The 22,500-nt window shown below is 40.6% G+C and overlaps 1 protein-coding gene and 1 long non-coding RNA gene across 8 annotated transcripts in view; one reads left to right on the forward strand and one right to left on the reverse strand.

The window, feature by feature from the left end:
- LOC149129235 (uncharacterized) overlaps positions 1 to 22,500 on the forward strand; it is an 83,142-nt gene that overhangs the window by 24,698 nt on the left and 35,944 nt on the right. For all 5 annotated transcript variants that reach the window (XM_089346686.1, XM_089346681.1, XM_089346684.1 and 2 more), the window contains one exon: positions 2,547 to 2,661. In XM_089346686.1, the coding sequence (XP_089202812.1) occupies positions 2,547 to 2,639 (93 nt within the window). In that variant the 3' untranslated portion in view covers positions 2,640 to 2,661. The remainder of the gene's footprint in view (positions 1 to 2,546; positions 2,662 to 22,500) is intronic.
- Positions 1 to 22,500, reverse strand: part of LOC149129236 (uncharacterized) — a 32,238-nt gene that overhangs the window by 2,563 nt on the left and 7,175 nt on the right. Inside the window, exon 1 of one of the 3 annotated variants that reach the window (XR_016240162.1) lies at positions 14,260 to 15,367. The exons of the other annotated variants lie outside the window; for them this stretch is intronic. This is a non-coding gene — a long non-coding RNA (uncharacterized LOC149129236). Of the gene's footprint in view, positions 1 to 14,259; positions 15,368 to 22,500 lie in introns of those variants that run through there. 3 annotated transcript variants of the gene reach the window in all.

The raw sequence follows: 22,500 nt of genomic DNA on the forward strand, positions 1-22,500 counted from the left end.
TTCTACCAGGTCTGGCTACTATGTAGAGGTCTCCATTGGATCATACATACATATATACATAGATAAGAGAGTAGGGTGTGATTTGAGGAAGACAAATGTGGGTAAACAGCAGGATACCGTGTTCCAGGAAAAATGTAATGGAAACGGAAAAACTCCTTCATAAAGAGTGATATTGCAACAGTTGCATAGAACCATGATGTTAGAGCAAAATTAGGCTTTTGTGTCGGTGCGCGCACGTATGAGAGAGAAAGGCCGAGAGATAGAGTGAATGAAGGTGATGATGGATGCCTTTGAAGGTCGATACTCGGATAGAAAAGGTGACATCGTCATGGTCGTTGTATGAAATGTTTACTTATAGATCACTTATGAACGGCTAAAACAAGCGAAACAGCAGGTTCTACACACCTGTTGTATACGTCGGTCTTGTTTTTTCGCTTTAAAGTAAGCGATTCTTATAGAAGCAAACACGATAATGAATAATTCTCCGTCATACGTCTTCTAAAAACTTTAAACATACTTCCAGAATGTGACTTCGTCTAGGTTTATCTACGTGTGTGTGTATGTGTTTGTGTGTGAACATCCCATCAGCAACACTCATCATCATCTTCTTCCCAATATTTGTACCCTTTAAAAAGAAGCAGTTGTTGCTATTTTTCCGAATTTATTTTACATTGTGTGCACCCAGATTGCAACTTTTATTGTACCTTGCACCAGAGAACATTATAGATTATCTGAAAACAAAACATATTGCCAATGAAAAAAACCATCTGCTTGCACACATTCAATCATCATCATCATCGTTTAACGTTCGCTTTCCATGCTGGTATGGGTTGGACGATTTGACTGAGGACTGGTGAAACCGGATGGCAACACCAAGCTCCAATCTAATTTGGCAGAGTTTCTACAGCTGGATGCCCTTCCTAACGCCAACCACTCAGAGAGTGTAGTGGGTGCTTTTACATGTCACCTGCACGAGGGCCAGTCAGGTGGTACTGGCAACGGCCACGTTCAAAATGGTGTCTTTTATGTGCCACCCGTACAAGAGCCAGTCCAGGGGCACTGGCAGCGATCTCACTTGGCTTGCCGGGTCTTCTCACGCACAGCACATTTCCAAAGGTCTTGGTCAGTAGTCATCGCCTCGGTGAGGCCCAATGTTCGAAGGTCTTGCCTCACCACCTCAGCCCAGGTCTTCCTGGGCCTACCTCAACTGTTAGGGTGTGGCACTTTTTCACGCAGCTATCCTCATCCATTCTCACCACATGTCCATACCAGCGCAATCGTCTCTCTTGCACACCACAACTAATGCTTCTTATGTTCAGCTTTGCTCTCAAGATACTTACACCCTGGCGGGTATGCACACTGACATTACACATCCAGCGGAGCATACTGGCTTCATTCCCTCGAGCTTACGCATGTCCTCAGCAGTCACAGCCCATGTTTCACTGCCATGTAGCATGGCTGTTCAATGAATTTTCAAAATTCTAGTCGTTCTATTGACAGGATTTTGTCAAAAAAAGTGAGCTAAAAGTAAAAAAAAACAAAAAAAGAACCCTCTTTCCATCAGAAAAGGAACCTTTGGAGAAAACTCCAAGCTGCCATTATATGGAATTTTTTTTCTTATTTAGTGTTTAATTTTATTTTTCATTTTCAAATTAACTGTCACGATATCTGCAAGAATAAATTGCATTGATATAAGAACTGCCGTTCAGTGGCACCAGTTCTGTAGAGATGTTTGTTTGGCAAAAAACTGGTGCCGGACAAAACTCCAATTGCTGGTCCGGACCATAGAGTGGAGTTCCATGAAAGTTTGTTCTTCAAAAAGAAGAACAATGGACGACGAATGTGTCGCAAAACTTGGGTTGTTGGATGTTATGACACCACAACCAGAAAAAGGATTTCTTCAACGTCTACCCGATAGGAGTGCAGAGATGTTGGAGAATGTTATCAGACAAAACGTTCTTGCAGAAAATTTATGACTGACAATTTGGCAAGCTATTGGAATCTGCATATACTCGGTTCCATTCACCAGACGGTAAATCGTTCCCCAAATTTCTTAGATCGGTCATCGGGGCATGTAAAAATCAGCGGAGGTAAAGATTATGGGAGATTATTTTTGTTGGTTTTATTTTGAAATGAAAACATTATATCAAGGTACGATTCAAGAAGATTGGATCCAGGGCGCGCATCCGCGTATGCGAGACGTGACTAGTGGAGCCTACGACTACCTAGCGCGCGTGCGCGTCACGCACAAAACATGTATGAGGGTGTTTGCGTTTTGTTTACAATGTGTTTTATTTACTTTGTTAAAAAAAACCAAAACAAACCGTCCTGCATGTTTTGTGCATACATGCATTGGCAATAGATTGTTATTGTAGGATCGACTAGTCACGACTCGCGTGCGCGTGCGCAATAGCAGGTGTGTGCGCATATTAATGGCGGTGAATTCGAATGTGTGAAAAAAAGGTAAATTTCAACATTTCTCTCGTTCAACACCCGACAAAGCATAAACCACAAAATTCACCTTTATTCTGTAATTCTATCTCCAGAAAATCGAAAAATACAAGTTATTCGCTGAAAAATTCTGCGCCAGAAATCGCAAAAGAAGAAAAAACCATTTCACAGCTGATGTCTTCTGCTGAATTGCAGACATTTTCGAACAAGGTAAGGCAAAGAGATTTCCTTTTAATTGGCTTTCGCTTGTTTCAATAAAGACAAAACAAAACACTAACATGCTTTTGCTTTTGTTCAGACTTCGTTACTACTAATTTTTATAATTTCAGCATTCGTTTATTATTGTTTTCAAACGTATTTCTGCCAAATGTCATTTATAAAACATGTTTAAAGAAAAAGGGTGTGGATGCAGTCACGCCCCTCACCTTCGAAAATGTGTTTTTTAGTGAAAGGTTTCTAAGGAAACGTGTCTGTTTATTATTACATGTGTGTTTATATAGATGTCTGTAGGTATATAACGTGTGTATTTGTCTTTCTATAGCTCGAGAGAGAGAGAGAGAGAGAGAGAAAGTTGTAATGGAATTGAAGGCTTGTAATCGCTGTGGAGTATCTCTGGGTCAGTTCGTCGTACTTTATATTGTCTGATATCGTCTTTAAATTACATTTCACCTTCCAACACTTATAACCCCTCTTGAATCTCAATATTTCGTCGTTTTTTTGGCTTTCGGACACCTCAGTGTTTGTCCATCCATCGACATGCACAAATCTTGCATTTCTCCATTTTGTTCTCTTCTGGATCCTTTCTTGGTCTACGCCTTTCAAACACGCGCGAAACAATTTCCAGTGGGAGGGGGGGGGAGCCTGTTGAGCCTTGTGTTTTTTTGTATTTGTTTTTTTTTCTCTTGCTTTGTATCGGAGGGGATTGGGTGGAGGGGGTGTCTGAGAAGGTGGGGTGGGACGGGGTGTATGGCTTGGGGTTCTAATTCAATCTGTCGTTTCTTCCTCTTCCTTCAGCTACCATCCACTGTTCTTTGTTTCTCTTTTCTTCCTGTTGCACCTTCTCCGGCCCCTTTCTAACTTCTTCCTGACTTCTCTGCTTCTGCAGAGGCCTTTTTTAGACACATTTAAAGCAACGAGGGGTTCTGCCCTCCACCCCCACCCCCACTCTCAACACTACATCTCCAATGGTCACCGTTTCCACCATATTTTCAGTGGTTCTGCCAATACCCAATATGATCAGGTCCAATGTTTGCTCTTTCCATACAGAATTTTCTGTTTTCGTGGCCTGCAGGACGGCTATTTCTTCTTTACTTCCGAGAAGAACAGCCACCACAACCCAAGCCACATCTGTTTCTGGTGGGATTCTCTCCACCCTAATCCTGGAAGTCCTTCTTCCAAGATATGTAGGTTACTGTGGTTACAGCATATTCTTTTGCTTTTCCTGCCTTCTTGAACCACAATTGTTCCAAATCTGCTTCCTCTGCCTCAACATTTTCAATTTTCCTTTCTTCCACTGAGTACACCTTATATATTTACTGTTTTCTTACCCATATTTTCCAATACTTTCTGGAGTAGGGACAACTTAGCATCACCACCGATCCTACGTGCCATCTTCTCATATTTCTCCATGTTTGTCAGGTCCACCTCCTTTTTTGTGACTTCTGTTACTTCAGCAAATCTTTCTTCTTCCTTAAACACTTGTCCATCCTATCAACTGCTCGTACGAGCCCCTCCTCCGAACAGGACAATTTGGACCCCCTAAGGTCTGAATAGAACATGTTCCTTACTGTTGGCATTGCTGATCCTGCTTAAGGCGGAGAGAAAGCACAAGACAGTCGACCCCTCCTCACACAATCAACAAATACACCAACACTATGTAAAAGCGTGAGAGGAAATGGGAAAGAAGAAAGAGAGCGAATGCCTTAATTCTCCTGCTTAAATAGTCGTTGCCGATGGGAGTCTTGCCGATGAGAGTCTTGCTGTTGTATTAGATTGATAGATAGAGAGATATTGATATATGTAAATATATATGTGTGTATATATTTAAGTGCAAGATCTCAGGATCAAGGTGTAGGAAGTGAGTAAGCTTCAAGCAGTCCATAGTAGAAAGTATAAAAAGCAACTTTGAAGAACATTAGTGGTTTATTGTCAAAGAAGATTGTAAATGTTTTCCAAAATTAGGGAACAGAGGAGATAAAATCACCAGCAGAACCTCAGAAATAGTAATTAGCCTAACGAGGGGTACTCCACTAGCTACTGATAAGGGTGAATACACCTTAGTTAAGTGAAGGTTACATTGTTGTCAAAATATCTCAAATTAACCTGCAAGAGAATAAGGTTCTGCTAGCTGGGAGACATATGTTACTGGGATGTTTACCTGTTCCAATCCCTGAATTTGCATGTATCTGTAGTTATATGTGTGTGTGTGTACATGTATGTAGAAGAGAAGAGATGAGAAAGGAATAAACGATCATCTTCTGAACTTTCTATGATGATTGCTCCTTCCTTTGTCATTCCTTTTCTTATTACTGCTCTCTACTTGACTAATGTGTCATTCTGGTGTATATTCAGTTTCACACCAGGTTATTTGGATCTCAATGCCTTAGCAATATATTCTTTTACTTGTTTCAATCATTTTGATTGTGGCCACCCTGGAGCACCACCATTTAGTCAAAGAAATCGACCCCGGGACTTATTCTTTGCAAGCCTAGTACTTCTGTCGGTCTCTTTTAATGTATTTTAATTATCATGTGCTTTTCAAGAGGCTTTTATAATTGAAGATTTCAACTTCACAATTCAGTCTTAATTCACTGTGAGATACACGTTTCAAGGTTGTATTAATGTCCAACAGAAGTGTACCCCAATACCGTAACTTTGTTTCCTCATAGCTGCATGCAACAAACATGAATATTTGAAGATAAAATTCTTTACAAATGGAGTAGATTACAATTGTATCTGGATTTGTTGTGAAAAAAAGTTTTGAAGGAGGGTGAAAAGAGGAGTTTCAGATAAATCACCCATGGGTTGTGAATAAAAATAGGGTAACAGAATACTTTGAGAGAAAAACCCCAAAACCCCACCCTTTAAAAAAATTTTTTTAAGCTAATTTCAATAAGGCAAACCCCCATCTGTGTCATAAACAGATTCACTGTAGACACAATAAACATATGGTCCTGTGATATTGGACTGGGGTGGAACAGTTCTCCACTATCTACTTGAAGCTCTTCTATAGGCACTGTACTAAAAATAGCAACCCTTTATATTCTTAAGGTAGTGATATACAAAAAAGAAAACTTAATAAATTTATCATACAGACAGAGACATGGCTGTGTGGGAAAGAAACTAATTTTGTAATCTCATGGCTTCAAGTTCAGTCCCACTGCATAGCACCTTGGGAAAGCGTGTGTATATATATACATATATATATTGATTGAAGTGTACAGTATTATAGTACTATGTATCCATTGTGGCCATCCTTACCAGTCGGTTTTGCACTTGGGGCTTAATAGGTTGTTAGATAACAGTCCAATTATGTAACCCTGCACTCTTCAGAGCAGCTCTACTGTCTGTTTTGTATGGTTTCTATGACTGAATGCCCTTCCTAACTAATGCCAGCCACTTTACAGAGTGAACTGGGTTCCTTTTTATGTGGTGCCCATGCACATATGTTAGGACATTACAATATTAGAGAAGTATTTCAGTTGATTTCACCAATCAGGCTCCCACACGATAGCAGAAAATCCCAATCCTGATGCTTGTTAGAAGAAGGGCTCGTGCAAACAAAGAAGATTGTGCTGAAATGGATTTGTTGTATATATATAATATATATACATGGGTTGCATGGAGGCAAAGTGACTGAGTCCCTTTCAAGTGTTGGGCCTCATGGAGGCAATGACTGAGAAGACCCATCAAGCTGAGCAAAACCGCAGTTGTGGCAGATACTGGTACAGTACAAATTGGCATGTAAGGGCATCCAGCTATAGAAAACCATGCCAAATCAGAGAGGAGCCTTCCAGTGTGCCAACCCAGTCAAACCATCCAACCCATACCAGCATGGACAATGGACGCTAAATGATGATGATGATGACACACACAATAAATACATATGTGTGTATACATATATATATATATATATATATATATATATATATATATATATAATATATATATATATATATACATATAATTATATATATATATATATATTTCGTTTTTTGGGATTTGGTTTGCAAGACTTTTTTATGTCATTTCGTGTGTTGAAGCATCTTCTGTTGTGTCTGGGGAGAGTCATTTTCTTATTGTGCCTTCAAATTTAACACTCACCGGTAACATTTCCACTTATTTCTTATTTTTATTTTCCTAAAACTTTCGTTGCGTCTTGCAAACTTATCAATAGTCTTGACTCTGTCCGTTATTTATGCATGTGTGTGTCTCAGTGTGTGTGTATGTATGTGTGCATGTGTGTGTATGTATGTCTGTGTGTGTGCATATGTATATATGTATGTATGGGTGTGTATGCATACATGTATGCATGTATGTATTCTGCATATTCCTGTGTTTGTGTGTGTGTTTATGTATGTGTGTGCATGTGTGTATATGTATGTACCTCTGTCTCCTTGTGTGTGCATGTCTGAGTGTGTGTGTGTGTGTGTGTGTGTGTGTTGCTGCTATGTACCATGTTTTTATGTATGGGTGTACATCTCCATATGTGTGGACATGTGTCTTTGTGTGAAGTAAAGTGTGTGTGTATATATGTGGTCATGTGTTTCAGTGTCTATGTGCATATGTGGTTGTCTGTTCATATACCCTATGTACCTACCCGTCTGTATGTAGACCTGTTGGTTTACATATACATACATGTGCATGCACACACACACACATACACCCACACACACAGACATACATACATCTATCTGCATAAAAGCCCATATATACACGCATGAAAGAAATCATGCTTACATGTTTGCATTAATATGAATGCTTGTGATATCCTAACGATGTCACATGGTTAAATAGATGCTGCATATTCACCTCCCATTTGAGCTCAGAATGTAAAGATGGACAAACTGCACTTAGCAATTTGGTCTCAGGACCAACAGTTCTGTCAGCTTGCTGCCTTATATGTACACACATACACGCGCACACACACACACACGGAGGCTTCTTCCATTTTCCATCTATCAAATCCACTCACAAGCCTGTAGTAAAAAACACTTGCCCAAGGTACCACATGGTGGAACTGAACCCAGAACTATGTGGTTGTGTGTGTGTGTGTGCATATATGTATGTATGTATGTATGTAAGTGTATAATGAAAAAAAACTGAGTGGTTGGGATAGTGTTTTCAAAGAGATGGAGAGAGAGAGAGAGAGAGAGAGATGGGTGTAGCTGATTGGCCAGTTTAGTGATCGCTTTGATGGCCAACAAAAAACAACAACAATAACAACAGAAACATTAATAGCAACAACGACAAAAAGTGTATTATGTGTACATATATCTGTGTATATATATACATATATATGTGTGTGTGTATACGTATATATATATATATATATATATATATATATATATATATATATATATATATATATATATATATATATATATATATATATATATGTGCATACATATACATATATATTATGTGCATCTATATGGGTATATATATATGTGTTTGTGTATGTATCTATGAATTATTGTGTATATGTATATATATGTGTGTACATATATATATACATATACACAATATGTATACACACACACATACATACATACATTTATATAGATACATATACATACATGTATATATACACACACACACGTATATACATATATATGCATACACACATATATACACATACATATATGAGTTTATGTATGCATGTATATATTTAAATATATATACACATATATGTATGCACACACATATGTATATCTGTATGTATGTATGTGTGTGTGTATATATATATATATATGTATGCATGTATGTATATGTGCATTGTCCTTGAATCTGCATACACAGAAAACCAGGAGCTGAAAGGAAATACACTGGACATAGAAGGGGTCCGATGGTGTGAGCCAAGAGAGAGAGGATTGTGTTGCTATGGAGACGTGAAGAACACGGAGGAGAGGGGGGCAGTTGTAGAAGGGGAGACGTCTGATGGCCAAAGCAATTGGAAACAGTTGAAGACGGAGACAAAGAAAGGCTTAGGAGACCATGTGGTGAAGACTGACTGTAAGATGGTGCTTCTCATGGAGGGGATGGTCACGGAATGGGGGTCGGGGTCGGGGTTGGTGACTGGTGGTGTTGAAGAAGTCCTGAATAGCAAAGACCCTCACCAGAATAGCAAATAGGCCAACTTCAATGTCACAAGAAGGACCGTGAGGACGTATACTGAGAGGTATATCATCACAGAACAAATAAAATGGGTGGCTTTATTAGCAATTTGAACCTACAACCAAATTCAATAGAAGTCACCAAAGTGAGTGAGGCTAGTGACCAGCATCAGCTGTTGCTAGAGACAACAGTTAAAACAACTCGAAAGCCACAAAAGCACTGAGCTTTTGAGGTTTTTAAGTTGTTTTAACTGTTGTCTCTAGCAATACCCTCTGTCACTTTTCTCACCTTTTACTTAATACAGTCATTAGACTGTTGCCATGCTGGAGCACCGCCTTGAATAACTTTTAGTCAAATGAACTGGCCCCAGTATTTATGTTTGTGTTAAGCGTGGTATATATTCTATCAGTTGCTTTTGCCAAACTGCTAAGTTACGAAGACATAAACACATATATATATATATATATACAAGCACATGACAGGCTTCTTTCAGTTTCCATCTACCAAATCCACTCATGTAGTTGGGAAGCAAGCTTCTTACCACATTGTCACACCTACACCTATATATATACATACATATTTCTCAGCCCAAGAATTACAGCGTGATGTGCTGCTTGACTGGTTCCCCCTCTCTCTCTCTCTCTTTATATATATATATATATATATATATATATATATATATATATGATGATGATGATCTTTTCTCCCGCCATGCCTCTGTCTACCCCTCCATCCTCTCTCTCTCTCGTAGTTTTTCCTTAAGGTCTTCAGGTTCTGGCTATATATAAATGAGAAACCCATTCTAAATTATCTCGCTGACATACTACGACGAAATGTCCAAGATGCAGATAAGATAGAGATTTTTTATTTATTTACGGCCTCAAACATCTCATACCTTCGCGCTTTAGTTTGCCCTCTATTATTTATCTTGTTTCTCTCCATGAAATTCAATTGAATTCAGTTGTTGTCTTAAATTCATACTTATTCATTTTCTAAGCTTCCTAAATTCATGCTACGTTATATTCTACTCACCTAGAATTCATTGCTCTTTTAAAAATTACGATTTATGCATTGTTGTCTCTCAAATATTTAAAATCTACAATTAAGAGCCCTATCTACTCGCTGGCGGTAACCCGCCCTCCCACCCCCTCCACCGGAAGTTCATTCCTCTGTCATCCTGTCAACCTCGGCTGTCTCCCGGAACCCATCTAGTGGCCTTGGCCATCCTCTCCCCTACCTTTGGGTAGCGCATTAAGTTTGAGAAATGTTTGCAGGTTGTAGGTACTGTTTTGCTTATGAATTCTTCCAATTGCAAGTTTTCTTTTCAGGTACACGACACTGCTTTTCCCCTTCCCAGGCTACAGGCCCACACCCCCAACACCCATACTGTTAGGATTGGCACTCTCAACGTCGGCACGCTGAAAGGTAGATCTGGTGAAATTGTTGAGATGCTTGAACGGAGTCGCGTAGATATGTGCTGCATCCAGGAAGTAAGATGGAGAGGAGGTTCTGCGAGGTTCCTCACAGGCAAAGAACACAGGTACAAGATTTTCTGGGCAGGGAACACTGACGGGGTCGGGGGCGTAGGAATACTTCTAGCGAAGAAATGGGTGGATAAGGTAATCGAGGTCGTTAGAGTAAGTGACAGAGTACTTAAGATCAGACTAGTGCTTCATCATAGATTAGCTACTGTCATCTCAGCCTATGCACCTCAACCGGGGCTACCAGATGGTCTGAAAGACCAATTCTATGACACCCTCTTGCAAACTACCTCGTCGACGAGTGACAGGGACCTTCTCTTTGTGGCTGGAGACTTCAACGGTCATGTCGGACGTCGTGCTGGAGGCTTCCATGGCATACAAGGAGGCTATGGCTTCGGTTCCCGCAACGAGGAGGGAACCAGACTGCTGGAGTTCTGTGATGCAACCGATCTTATGGTCTGCAATACCAACTTCAGGAAACCTGCCAGTCACCTAGTCACCTACCGCTCCGGCAGACACTCTAGCCAAATCGACTACATCCTCGCCAGAAATAGGGAAAGAGAGCGGCTTATAAATGCCAAAACCTACCCTGGCGAAGAATGTACCCCACAACATAGATTAGTAGTTAGCGACTTTGGGATCAAGGCAAAATGGGTGCCCAGAATTAGACAGGCTTGGAGGAGAAGGGTGTGGAAGCTTAAAGACCCTGCAAACGGACAGAGACTTAGAGACAAGTTACTTGAAGCATTTAACGAAATAGAAGGGGATATAGCATCATACAACGTGGAAGACAATTGGAGATTTCTGCGGGACAACCTGTTGAAAGCCACCAACCAGATTTGTGGGTGGTGTAAGGTCCCCTCCCAACCCAGAGTAACGTGGTGGTGGAACAAGGAGGTAGACAGGGCTATTAGACAAAAGAAACAGGCTTGGAAGGACTGGAAGAACGGTGGTAGCAGGGAATTGTACCAATGTGCCAGAAGGGAGGCTAGGTGACAGGTTTATTTAGCCAGAGGGGAAGCAGATAAGGAAAGATTTGCCAATGTTCTGCGCCGTGAGGACCAAAGACTCGAGGTATTTCGTGTTGCAAGACAGTGTAGGAGAGAGAATAGTGATGTTGTAGGAGAGAAATGTGTTCGCATGGATGATGGTACGCTTGCATTAAATGAGGATGCAAAGAAAGAGGTCTGGAGATGCCACTACGATAGATTGCTTAATAAAGAGAATGAATGGGAGAAAGAGAGCCTGCCGTATGTCGACCCAATAGAGGGACCAGCTATCCGAGTTGATAGTACCAGGGTAGATAAAGCAATTAAGAGTATGAAGACCGGGAAAGCCCCCGGCCCATCAGGAATCACTGCAGAGATGCTCAAAATATCTGGCAGTGTTGGCTATAGCCTAGTCACCCGTATTACGAACCAGGTGATACACGAAGGAGTCATACCCAATGACTGGTGTAGCAGCATCATAGTCAACTGCTACAAAGGTAAAGGTGACGCTTTAGATACAAATAATTACAGAGGCATCAAGCTGCTAGATCAGGTTATGAAAGTTACAGAGAGGGTCATAGCCCAACTAATTAGGGAGCGAATCAATTTAGATGAGATGCAGTTTGGGTTCGTGCCAGGTAAAAGCACTACTGATGCCTTATTTCTAGTGAGACAGTTGCAGGAGAAATACCTAGCTAAGGATAAACCTCTGTACCTGGCTTTCGTTGACATGGAGAAAGCCTTTGACAGGGTCCCCCGATCCCTTATCTGGTGGTCAATGATGAAACTTAGGATAGAAGAATGGTTAGTGAGAGCTGTGCGAGCCATGTACAGAGATGCTGCCAGTAAGGTGAGGGTTGGAAATGAGTACAGCAATGAATTCCGGGTAGAGGTAGGGGTCCACCAAGGTTCCGTCCTCAGCCCCCTCTTATTTATCATAGTCCTCCAGGCAATCACAGAGGAGTTCAAGACAGGTTGCCCCTGGGAGCTCCTCTATGCTGATGACCTTGCCCTAATTGCGGAGTCACTATCAGAACTAGAGGAGAAGTTTCAGGTGTGGAAGCAAGGTCTAGAATTGAAGGGCCTTAGAGTCAACCTAGCTAAAACCAAAATCCTAATAAGTAGGAAGGTAGATAAAACACAAACCCCTTCAGGTAGATGGCCCTGCTCAGTATGTAGAAAAGGAGTAGGTAGTAACTCTATAAGATGTACCCGGTGCAAGCTATGGACACATAAGAGGTGCAGCAACATCAAAGGCAGGTTAACTAGCAAGTTAGTTTTTGTTTGTGGCAGATGTTCAGGTGCAATAAAGACTGTAAACAAACAGGAAACAACTTCTATCTCATTCCAGGGTGAAAAACTAGAGGTAGTCGATAGCTTCCGCTATCTGGGCGACCAAGTTAGTAGTGGGGGTGGGTGCGCTGAAAGTGTAGCTGCTAGATTAAGAATAGCCTGGGCAAAGTTTAGAGAGCTCTTACCCCTGCTGACGACAAAGGGACTCTCACTCAGAGTAAAAGGCAGACTGTATGACGCATGCGTACGAACAACCATGCTACATGGCAGTGAAACATGGGCTGTAACTGCTGAGGACATACGTAAGCTCGCAAGGAATGAAGCCAGTATGCTCCGTTGGATGTGTAATGTCAATGTGAATACCCGTCAGAGTGTAAGTATCTTGAGAGAAAAGCTGAACATTAGAAGCATCAGTTGTGGCGTGCAAGAGAGACGATTGCGCTGGTATGGACATGTGGTGAGAATGGAGGAGGATAGCTGCGTGAAAAAGTGCCACACCCTAACAGTTGAGGGAACCCGTGGAAGAGGTAGGCCCAGGAAGACCTGGGCTGAGGTGTTGAGGCAAGACCTTCGTACATTGGGCCTCACCGAGGCGATGACTACTGACCGAGACCTTTGGAAATGTGCTGTGCGTGAGAAGACCCGGCAAGCCAAGTGAGATCGCTGCCAGTGCCCCTGGACTGGCTCTTGTGCGGGTGGCACATAAAAGACACCATTTTGAGCGTGGCCATTGCCAGAACCGCCTGACTGGCCTTCGTGCAGGTGACACGTAAAAGCACCCACTACACTCTCTGAGTGGTTGGCGTTAGGAAGGGCATCCAGCTGTAGAAACTCTGCCAAATCAGACTGGAGCCTGGTGTTGCCATCCGGTTTCACCAGTCCTCAGTCAAATCGTCCAACCCATGCTAGCATGGAAAGCGGACGTTAAACGATGATGATGATGATGATGATATATATATATATATATATATATATATATATATACATAGATATATTCACTCCCTCACACCCTCTCCCCTCATACACGGCTTTTTTTTCTCGAAGCGTCTTGAAGTACACAGAGGAAGCTATAAATAAGGCCTTGTAAATACTGAGTTGAGAAAACTATTTTGGACCCCAAAAAAAAACAAATCAGTTTCTAAAATGCTTTGGTCCAATGGTAGAACATCTGTCATGTTCAAAGATGTGGGTTTGAGTCTCACTGGCAGCCTCTTTGATTTTTACTCTCCAAATAGTTTCCATGTTTCTATTTATTAGCTTCACGTTTGTGCTTCGAAATCCACCATTTCCAAAAAAAAGGGATTCTTTTACATTCGTTGAAAAATTTATTACAAGAAGGCAAAGCTGTGTGGTCAGGAAGACCCCTTTGTAGCCAGTTGGTTTTGGGTTCAGTCCCACTGTGTGGTACCTTGGCTAAGTCTTTTATACTATACTGTCAGACCAATCAATGCCTTAGACATGAATTTTGTAGATGGAAACTGGAAGGAAGCCTATTCTACTGGGTTGGCCATGTGATTCAGATACCAAGTAGCCAGTTCCCAAAGATGGTCCTCTTCAGCAAGATTCAGACTGGAAGTTGGCCCCGTCGACTTTCGAAAGTTTGTTTTGCTGCAGGTCTCAAGTGGTCTCTCATTTTACGTAGTATCCTTCCCAATTGGTGAGGGTCCCTGGCTGTTAATTGGAAGCCATGCAAGTCCATGTGCTTTTACCTGTCTCTTCTCAAAGCTCGTTAAGTCTCAACAGTCCTCACCGTTTGTTTTTACTGTTTTGTTCTTGTTGTTCTGTTTTTGTTACCACTTTAACCTTCTGCGGGAAGGACTGTTTTAACGAAGTCTCATCTGGTCCCTGCCTTTGAAATGCGGAGTATATAAAACAGGGGGCAACTGATGAAGGGAATGTTCTTTATGTTGCCTGTTTCGTTTCTCTGTTTGTTTCTTTCGATGTTCATTGTTTGTGTTTTTTTTATGTTCTCGTTTCTCTTTTTGTTCACATTTCTTTGATGCCCTGTACCAATATATGCATGTATATATATACATATATAAGTAGGCATGTACATGTATGTGTGTACATATGCATATACTTATATGTTGCTTTCCAGAATTCTTTGCTACCAGCATAAATAAGTTATTGATAAAATGGCAAAATTGTGTTGATGATTTAGGTGCATTCTTTGATTAACTGCATTGCTTTTCGTTGAGATAAAGTAAAATAAACTTTCAGTTCAAAATCAGATCATTTCATTCTTAACGACCTGATATAATGTAGCCCTGTACGTTTACTTTAAATCCACAGGTTGGTCGTGATTGGAACGCCTTTGTTCATTGAACAACCGTATCAGGGTTGGCCTAGGGCTAAACAATCACAACACCCACAGATTTCCATAACAATATGATCATTGGCATTTGGGGTGGCCACCAGTTGCAAACAGATGGTGCACTTTGAGTGCAAACATGTACACACACTTTTACTGTCCTTGTTGTTTTTGTTGTTGTTGGTGTTGGTGGTGGTGGGGTGTTGTCCCTGTTTGGTGTCAATGTTGTTTTCTTTGTCTTTCATTGATTATTTAATGAAATATATTTATACATACATAGACGCATACACAAACACACTCACACACTTATATACATACATTGCATTCATACAAGCATACACAGATACATATATAGAGTTACTCATACATTCACATGTACACACACACACACACACATTCATACACATACCTATATATATCTTGCATTCATGCATACACACACAGTACATGCATACATGTATAGTGACATGCAATGACATTAACTCCCACATACATGTTAGTCAATACACACACATGTTCATGTATATGCTGTGTATGTATGTGTATATATATATATATATATATATATATATATATATATATATACAGACATACATATACATGAATTTAACATATCGCATCACATACCATATGCATGTGTGTGTGAATATATATATATATATATATATATATATATATATACTAGCAGAAGCACCCGGCGTTGCTCGGGAATGAAATTGTTGCTTATATACTTGAAGAAAAAAAAGGCAAAATATGCTGTATAGAAATTTGAGAACATTCTGTAGATGGACTCTCAGATGAATGATGGATGGGCGCCTCTCATGAATGGGGAAAATTGAAGATGTGCCAAAAAGCCTCATTGGTACTTGGAAACTTTTACGAAAATTAAAACGGGGATTAGATGAAAGAAATGATTTACGTGAATATCATCACAAGAGTAATTGAGACAAATGGCGATTGTGGAACCCCCCACGCACGCACGCACGCGTGTGCGCATACACATGTGTGTCTTTGTAAATATGCTTGTATACATTTATGTACGTGTGTGTTTGTGAGTCAAGGGGTGTGTGTGTGTGCGTGTGTATGTGTGTGAGACAGTGAGAGAGCGGTGTGTATGTAGTATTTACTCTCTCTCTCTCTCTCTCATACACACGAACACAGAAAATAGAGAGTGAATCTTTTTGCCGTTGTTAGGTCAATACCGGAGCGCGCGCGCATACACACGTGTGTCTTTGTAAATATGTTTGTATACATTTATGTATGTGTGTGTTTGTAAGAGACAGTGTGAGTGAGAGAGAGAGGTTTGTTGTCATGTATACGTACATGCATAAATATACATACATCTTTGGATGTATGCATATGACAACACAGCCCTTGACTCACTCACACTCTGTCTCTTACAAACACACACATACATAAATGTATACAAACATATTTACAGAGACACACGTGTGTATGACAGTGTGTGAGTGAGTCAAGGGGTGTGTGTGTGCGTGTGTATGTGTGTGAGACATGTGAGAGAGCGGTGTGTATGTAGTATATACTCTCTTTCTCTCTCTCTTTCTCTCTCTCTCTCTCTCTCTCTCTCTCTCTCTCTCTCATACACACGAACACAAAAATTAGAGAGTGAATCTTTTTGCCGTTGTTACGTCAATACCGGAAGTTGACATTGAGGAACCTTTTTAAAGAAGTAAATCTTAAATATAAAGCAATATTATTTATTTTTAATTAAAAAAATCAAATGAAGAGCCTAAGATTTATCCGAAGTCAAATTATTCATGCATTACAAGTATGGAAGCATTTGGTGAAGTCGATTTCACGTGAAAAGCGATTACACACACATCCCTGTTTTATATATAGTATATATATATATATATATATATATATATATATATATATATATATAGAGAGAGAGAGAGAGAGAGAGAGAGAGAGAGGCACAAGCTTGGCTGGATGGTAAGAAGCCTGCTTCTCAACCACATGGTTCTGGGTTCAGTCTCACTGCCTTGCGAGTGTCTTCCACTATAGCATCAGGCCAATCCAAGCTTTGAGAGTGGATTTGTCAGACAGAAACTGAATAAAGTGCATGTTATTATAGTAACAATAATAATAATAATGATAATAATAATAATCCATAGATGGCATTTAGAAATATTTCAATACGTTGCTATGCACGTTTCTACAAATTGCATGTTTTCATGATCATAGTGTTTATTCCTGGGACGATTACAGTCCAGTCCGTCGTGTCCATGGACATCAGGGGATGATGGTTCATGCATTCATTTCCTCTGGCAATATGGTATTCACGTTGGGGTTTGTGTAATTGGTGGGGAGGAGTGGAAGGGGATGGAAAGAGAGAGAGGAAGGAACAGTAATTATAAAGGAGAGGGAGGTGTGTGTGTCTTTGTCCCCACTCACCACCCGACAACCAGTGCCCTTTTCACATTGTCCTTCTTTGAGTTAAAAGGTGCCATGCTTCGGGTAGGGCCCATTCTCTTGGGCCATTCTTGCAACATTTACCCCCTTCAAAATAATTCTAGCAATTGTCACAGTCTCCATTGCTGCAAACAGCCGCAACCCAAGAAAGAGAAAAACCACTGCCAGGGACCTCCCACCCCACCCCCACCACCAGCACCAGTAGCATTACTTCATCTCACCAAACACACACACACACCAATATATAGATATGTATACACACACTTGTACGAGCAAGAGAGACTATACACCCTGGTACAGTGAGTGGGGTTGGGGTAGGCCCTTTTCATTCTCATATTCACCAGGAAAATATAACGAAAATCTGGGTCATGGCCTGGAAGACTTCCTAAAAAAAATAAAACCCCATATATCACAACACCACCACCACCACCACTACTACCTCAGCCACCACTGTCACCACTACCAACACCACTACAAGTGCTGCAACATATACCATCACAAAATTGCCACCAGAACTACCACCACCACCACCACCACCACTGCGACCGCCCTACTCGCTACTCACTTCATAACCACTACTACTATCACCTAAGCTGCAACTCCTACTTTCACCACCACCACTTTCCACCACAAACCAATGAGGGAGATCCGCCACTACTAACTACATTATTAGAAATAGCAGCTAAATCTCCCTCAAATCACACCCTACTCCTCTCTTATGTATGGACCAATGTGGGAGGCATCTACATGGTAGCTAGAGCTGGGAGAAATAGCAGCCAAATCTCCCTGAAATGGCTCCCATTTTAGAAATAGTTACATTGTATAAACAAAATTTTAGGGGAAAGGCAAGATGGTCACAGCTGGAGTGTCTGCTGTGACTGGATTGACCTGGGACTAAACCACCACCACCACCACCATGTTGTTATTATTCATGTCAACATTTCCATGGCAACAGAAAACTGTTCACACACAACACGGTGGGGGAGGTCAGTGTGTGTGTGTGTGTTTATCTGGTGCCTGGTGGTGATGGAGTCATCCTGTTCTATAAGTGTCACTGTTGGTTTTTCGTTGTTTAACCCTAGGCCAGTCTCGGTGGAGAAGGTCTATGACCACAGATGCCTCAACCATGACCATCTCATATTTAGAAGTGCATGACTTCAGGTGTCCTTCTTTCTTTATTGAAGAAGTTCAGAAGTGAGGTGAGGATCATTTAGCTGCTATTTTCAGCAGATAGAGCAACCATGCAACAGCTCTCATTTCCCTCTGCCTGGTTTCAGCTACAGTCAGAGTCTTGACTTATGATCAAAGGGTTTCCATCCTTGACCATCCAACATGATCTCGTGTTTTTTGAAGACAGCAATGTGGTGTGATTTTGAGGGAGATTTGTCTGCTATTTCTAAATGAAGACCAGTTCCCACATGTGGGCTGATTTGTGTCAGGAGCAGTGGGGAGGGGCAGGGTGATGGGGTGGGGGGCAGATATTGTGTGCTTATGTTGTCATTTTGCTCCAGCTAAACCCTGAGTAAGCAGAAGTATGATCACAGGCAATCCAGTTGTGACTGTCCCTTCTGTCTCCGATGTTTAGGGAGCCAAAACTCCCATTAGCAAGTAAGCATGATTTGTAGGAGATTGTGGAGTGAAGGAGGAATTGCGAGAAAGAGAATAGACGTGGATTGGTTTGTCGAGGTAGGGTGAGGGCAAAATGTTCTTGTTATGTGTTGGTGGAACATCCAGGTTGGGGGGGGGGGGCTAGCAGATGGCAATACTAGAGTGAGAGAAGGCATGTGGGTAGAATACACAGGTCGGAGGCAAGCAGAGAGTAAGGATACAGTGGCCCTGGGCCAAGAGGACGACAAGATTGGGGAGTGAGAGGTAAAAATAATGCGTGAGAAAGAGATGTAGTTTGGTTCATTGTGTAAGAAGTTTTCTTGTTAAGTGTAGGTGGGACACACAGCACTTGTAGAACTCAGTTTCACTGATGTGGGTGGGACAGATTGAAGGATGTGCTGAAACGATTGTCATGTTGAATAAAAAATTCTAAATCCATCTTCTGTTTCTTTTATCAACAATAAACACAACAAACATTGTGGGTTTCCTGACATAAATCCAGTGAAAATTGTAGAGTTTCTGTGGAGGATGACATCAGGTAGCCTGAAACGGTGAATGTGCTTTGACTGACACAAGAATAGGCATATACTCAAAGTCCAAATAGTTACATGTGTGTGTGTATATATGCATCTGTGTGCGTGTGTATATATATATTTATATATATATATATAGCAGTGTGTATGTCTGTGTATATATATATATATATATCATCATCATCATCATCATCATCGTTTAACGTCCGCTTTCCATGCTAGCATGGGTTGGACGATTTGACTGAGAACTGGTGAAACCGATATATATATATGTATGTATACCCATGCACTTATATATATATGTATACCCATGCACTTTCACACCCTGATGTGGGCTGATGCAAAGAAACTGAGTCAGTGACTGCGTGCGCGTGTATGTATGTGTGTATCTGTGTTCTACATGATACGGGGAGGGGGGACAGTTATGTGGTGGTGGTGGTGTGGGGGGATCATGTTTCAAGTGAGACTGGGAAGGAAGTTGAGGCAGGGTAACCCACATAGATGCCCCCCTCTTGCCACCCCATTCCGATGGTGGGACAGACCCAGACACACACACACACCACCGACAAGGAGTACATATAGGGTGGGGGTGGGGGGGTAAGTATTGGGTGGCTGGTGAGGTGGGAGTGGGGGCTAAGGAATGCCCAGCAAATACATTAACATATACTCACTCCCTCCCTCACACACACACACCTACCCAAGCCGCCAGAAAGGCAGAAACACACACAAAACCAAGTCTTAAAAGCTGAGGAAGCTCTGACCTGATGTGAGTTCTTTTTACTTGCTAAAAATAGCAGTCAAATTTCCCCTGTCACATGATGAAAAGAAGAACACATAGCATCATGGGCTTGTTGATAGAAGAAGAAATGGGGGGGGGGTCAAAGATGGAACCTTTATGACTAAAGCTCTGCTCAGGCTGGTTTAGCCTGGGGCTAAACGAATACAACATTTCCATGGAGCCCACAGGCATATATACACATACGTATATAAACGAGCACTCCTTTGTTTACAACGACAAGTGTTCCGGTTGATCTGATTGACGGAACAACCTCCTTCAATTGGATCAGTGCCCTACACACACCTGCACCCTTAACATAGTTCTCAGGAGAATTCAGTGTCGCACAGAATGGGACAGGATTGGTCCTTTGAAATACAACTACGACTCTTTTTTGCCGGCTGAGTGGACTGGGGCAATGCAAAATAGAGTGTCTTGCTCAAGGATACAACGCACCATTAAGGATCGAATTGTTGACCGTATGATTGTAAGCTCAACACCCTAACCAGTAAGCCATGTGCCTTCACCATATATATATATATATACATATATATATATATATATATATATATATATATATATATATATATATATATATATATACATGTATATATATATATATATATATATATATATATATATATATACATGTATATATATATATATATATATATATATATATATATATATATATATATATATATATATATATATATAGGAAAATGAAAAAAACCAGAATGCTGAACTGGAAGCATAATTTAATAAAGATTTTTTCTAACCGGTTTTCATTGCGAAGAAGCAAATTATCAAGAAGAAGGAGAATGAAAATGTTTTTTTACAAAGAAGTACAAAATGAAGAAAATAATATATAAAACAATAATATATAAAAAAATAATAAATATACCCATACATTATATTGTCTTTGAGCTTTTGTAGTTCAATAGTAGTTCATGTATAAATTGGTAGGAAAAATAAGGATGCATGAGAGTTGAGAGTTTTGTTAGGTTTAAAAAAAGAGTTAAAAGTTTGTGTTAAGCAGGAAATGTGGTGTCAAAACAGGAAGTGTGTGTAAGGGGAGACAAGTGTTTTTAGTTAGAGTTATGAACTCTTTTTTTTTCCCAACAGGAAGTTTGTGCCTGTTCATAGAGAAATAAGGTCACTGAGGGGTATGTGTGTTAAGAAATGGTTGGAATTTCTCTATGAAAAGATTCTCCTTGTTGATTCTTTCTTGTGTGGAGATTCTGTCTTTACATTGATAGAAAGGGAATATAATGAATTTAGGGTTTTTGTTTCTGGCGCAAGAGTCTATGTGGCCACTGAGTGGAATTTGGCGGTATTGAGGGAGGTTTATTTGTTCCTTATGGACAGCTACTCATCTACGTAATGGGAGGCTCGTCTGTCCGATATAGAAGTTTTGGCAACCTGCGTAAGTAAGGACATAATATATATATATATATATATATATATATATATATATATATATACATACATGTATATATACACACACATGTACATACATATAGATACATATATATGTGTGTATATATATATATATATAATTATTATTATGTAACTTAGACAGAACCATCCCTATAAGAGTTTTTTATTCTCATATTGACTGAATATATGTATGTATGTATGTATGTATGTGTGCGTCTGTGTGTGCCTTTGTGTCTGTCTCTCCTACTAGATAACAACAGCTGTTGGTTTGTTCCACCCTACCCTCATAACTTAGCACAAAAAACCCCCAAAAAACCCTGCACTAAAGACAAAACTTGAAACGTGGAATGCAATAAAAAATCTATATTAATGACAACCAGTGAAGAGAAACATAACGAGAGTGTTACGAGACTGAAAGATTATGGGTGGAAGTTAATGAAGAAGCTGGATTGAGTTTCAATTTGGAGTCCATGTTGAAAGAAAAAGATTTGGAAGAAGACAACGAAGAGGAATAGAAAACTAATTGTATTCAATGAAATGTATCTGAGAAAGATGTTGAGAGCACACTGGCAGATCAGGTCAGAAACAAAGAGATTCTGAGAAGAGCGAGGTTGTGACCATTGCAAGGGATTCCATCTGACTGGCTCCATTCTGTACCTAACCAATCAGCAGGACTTGAAAACAACCATGACTTGAGTACTACCTGATAACGAGTGTGAAAAAAAGGGAGGCCAAAGATCCCATGCTACCCGGTGGTGGCCATTTCAAGATGACCCGAAGACTTGCTGGGGCTGCCTACTGGACCCTAGCAGCAGGAAATTTAGACAGTGTCACGTGACAACTTGCT

The sequence above is a fragment of the Octopus bimaculoides genome, unplaced genomic scaffold (genome assembly GCF_046866305.1).
Source record: "Octopus bimaculoides isolate indiv1 unplaced genomic scaffold, ASM4686630v1 contig91, whole genome shotgun sequence".
In the NCBI taxonomy this organism is placed as follows: domain Eukaryota; kingdom Metazoa; phylum Mollusca; class Cephalopoda; order Octopoda; family Octopodidae; genus Octopus; species Octopus bimaculoides.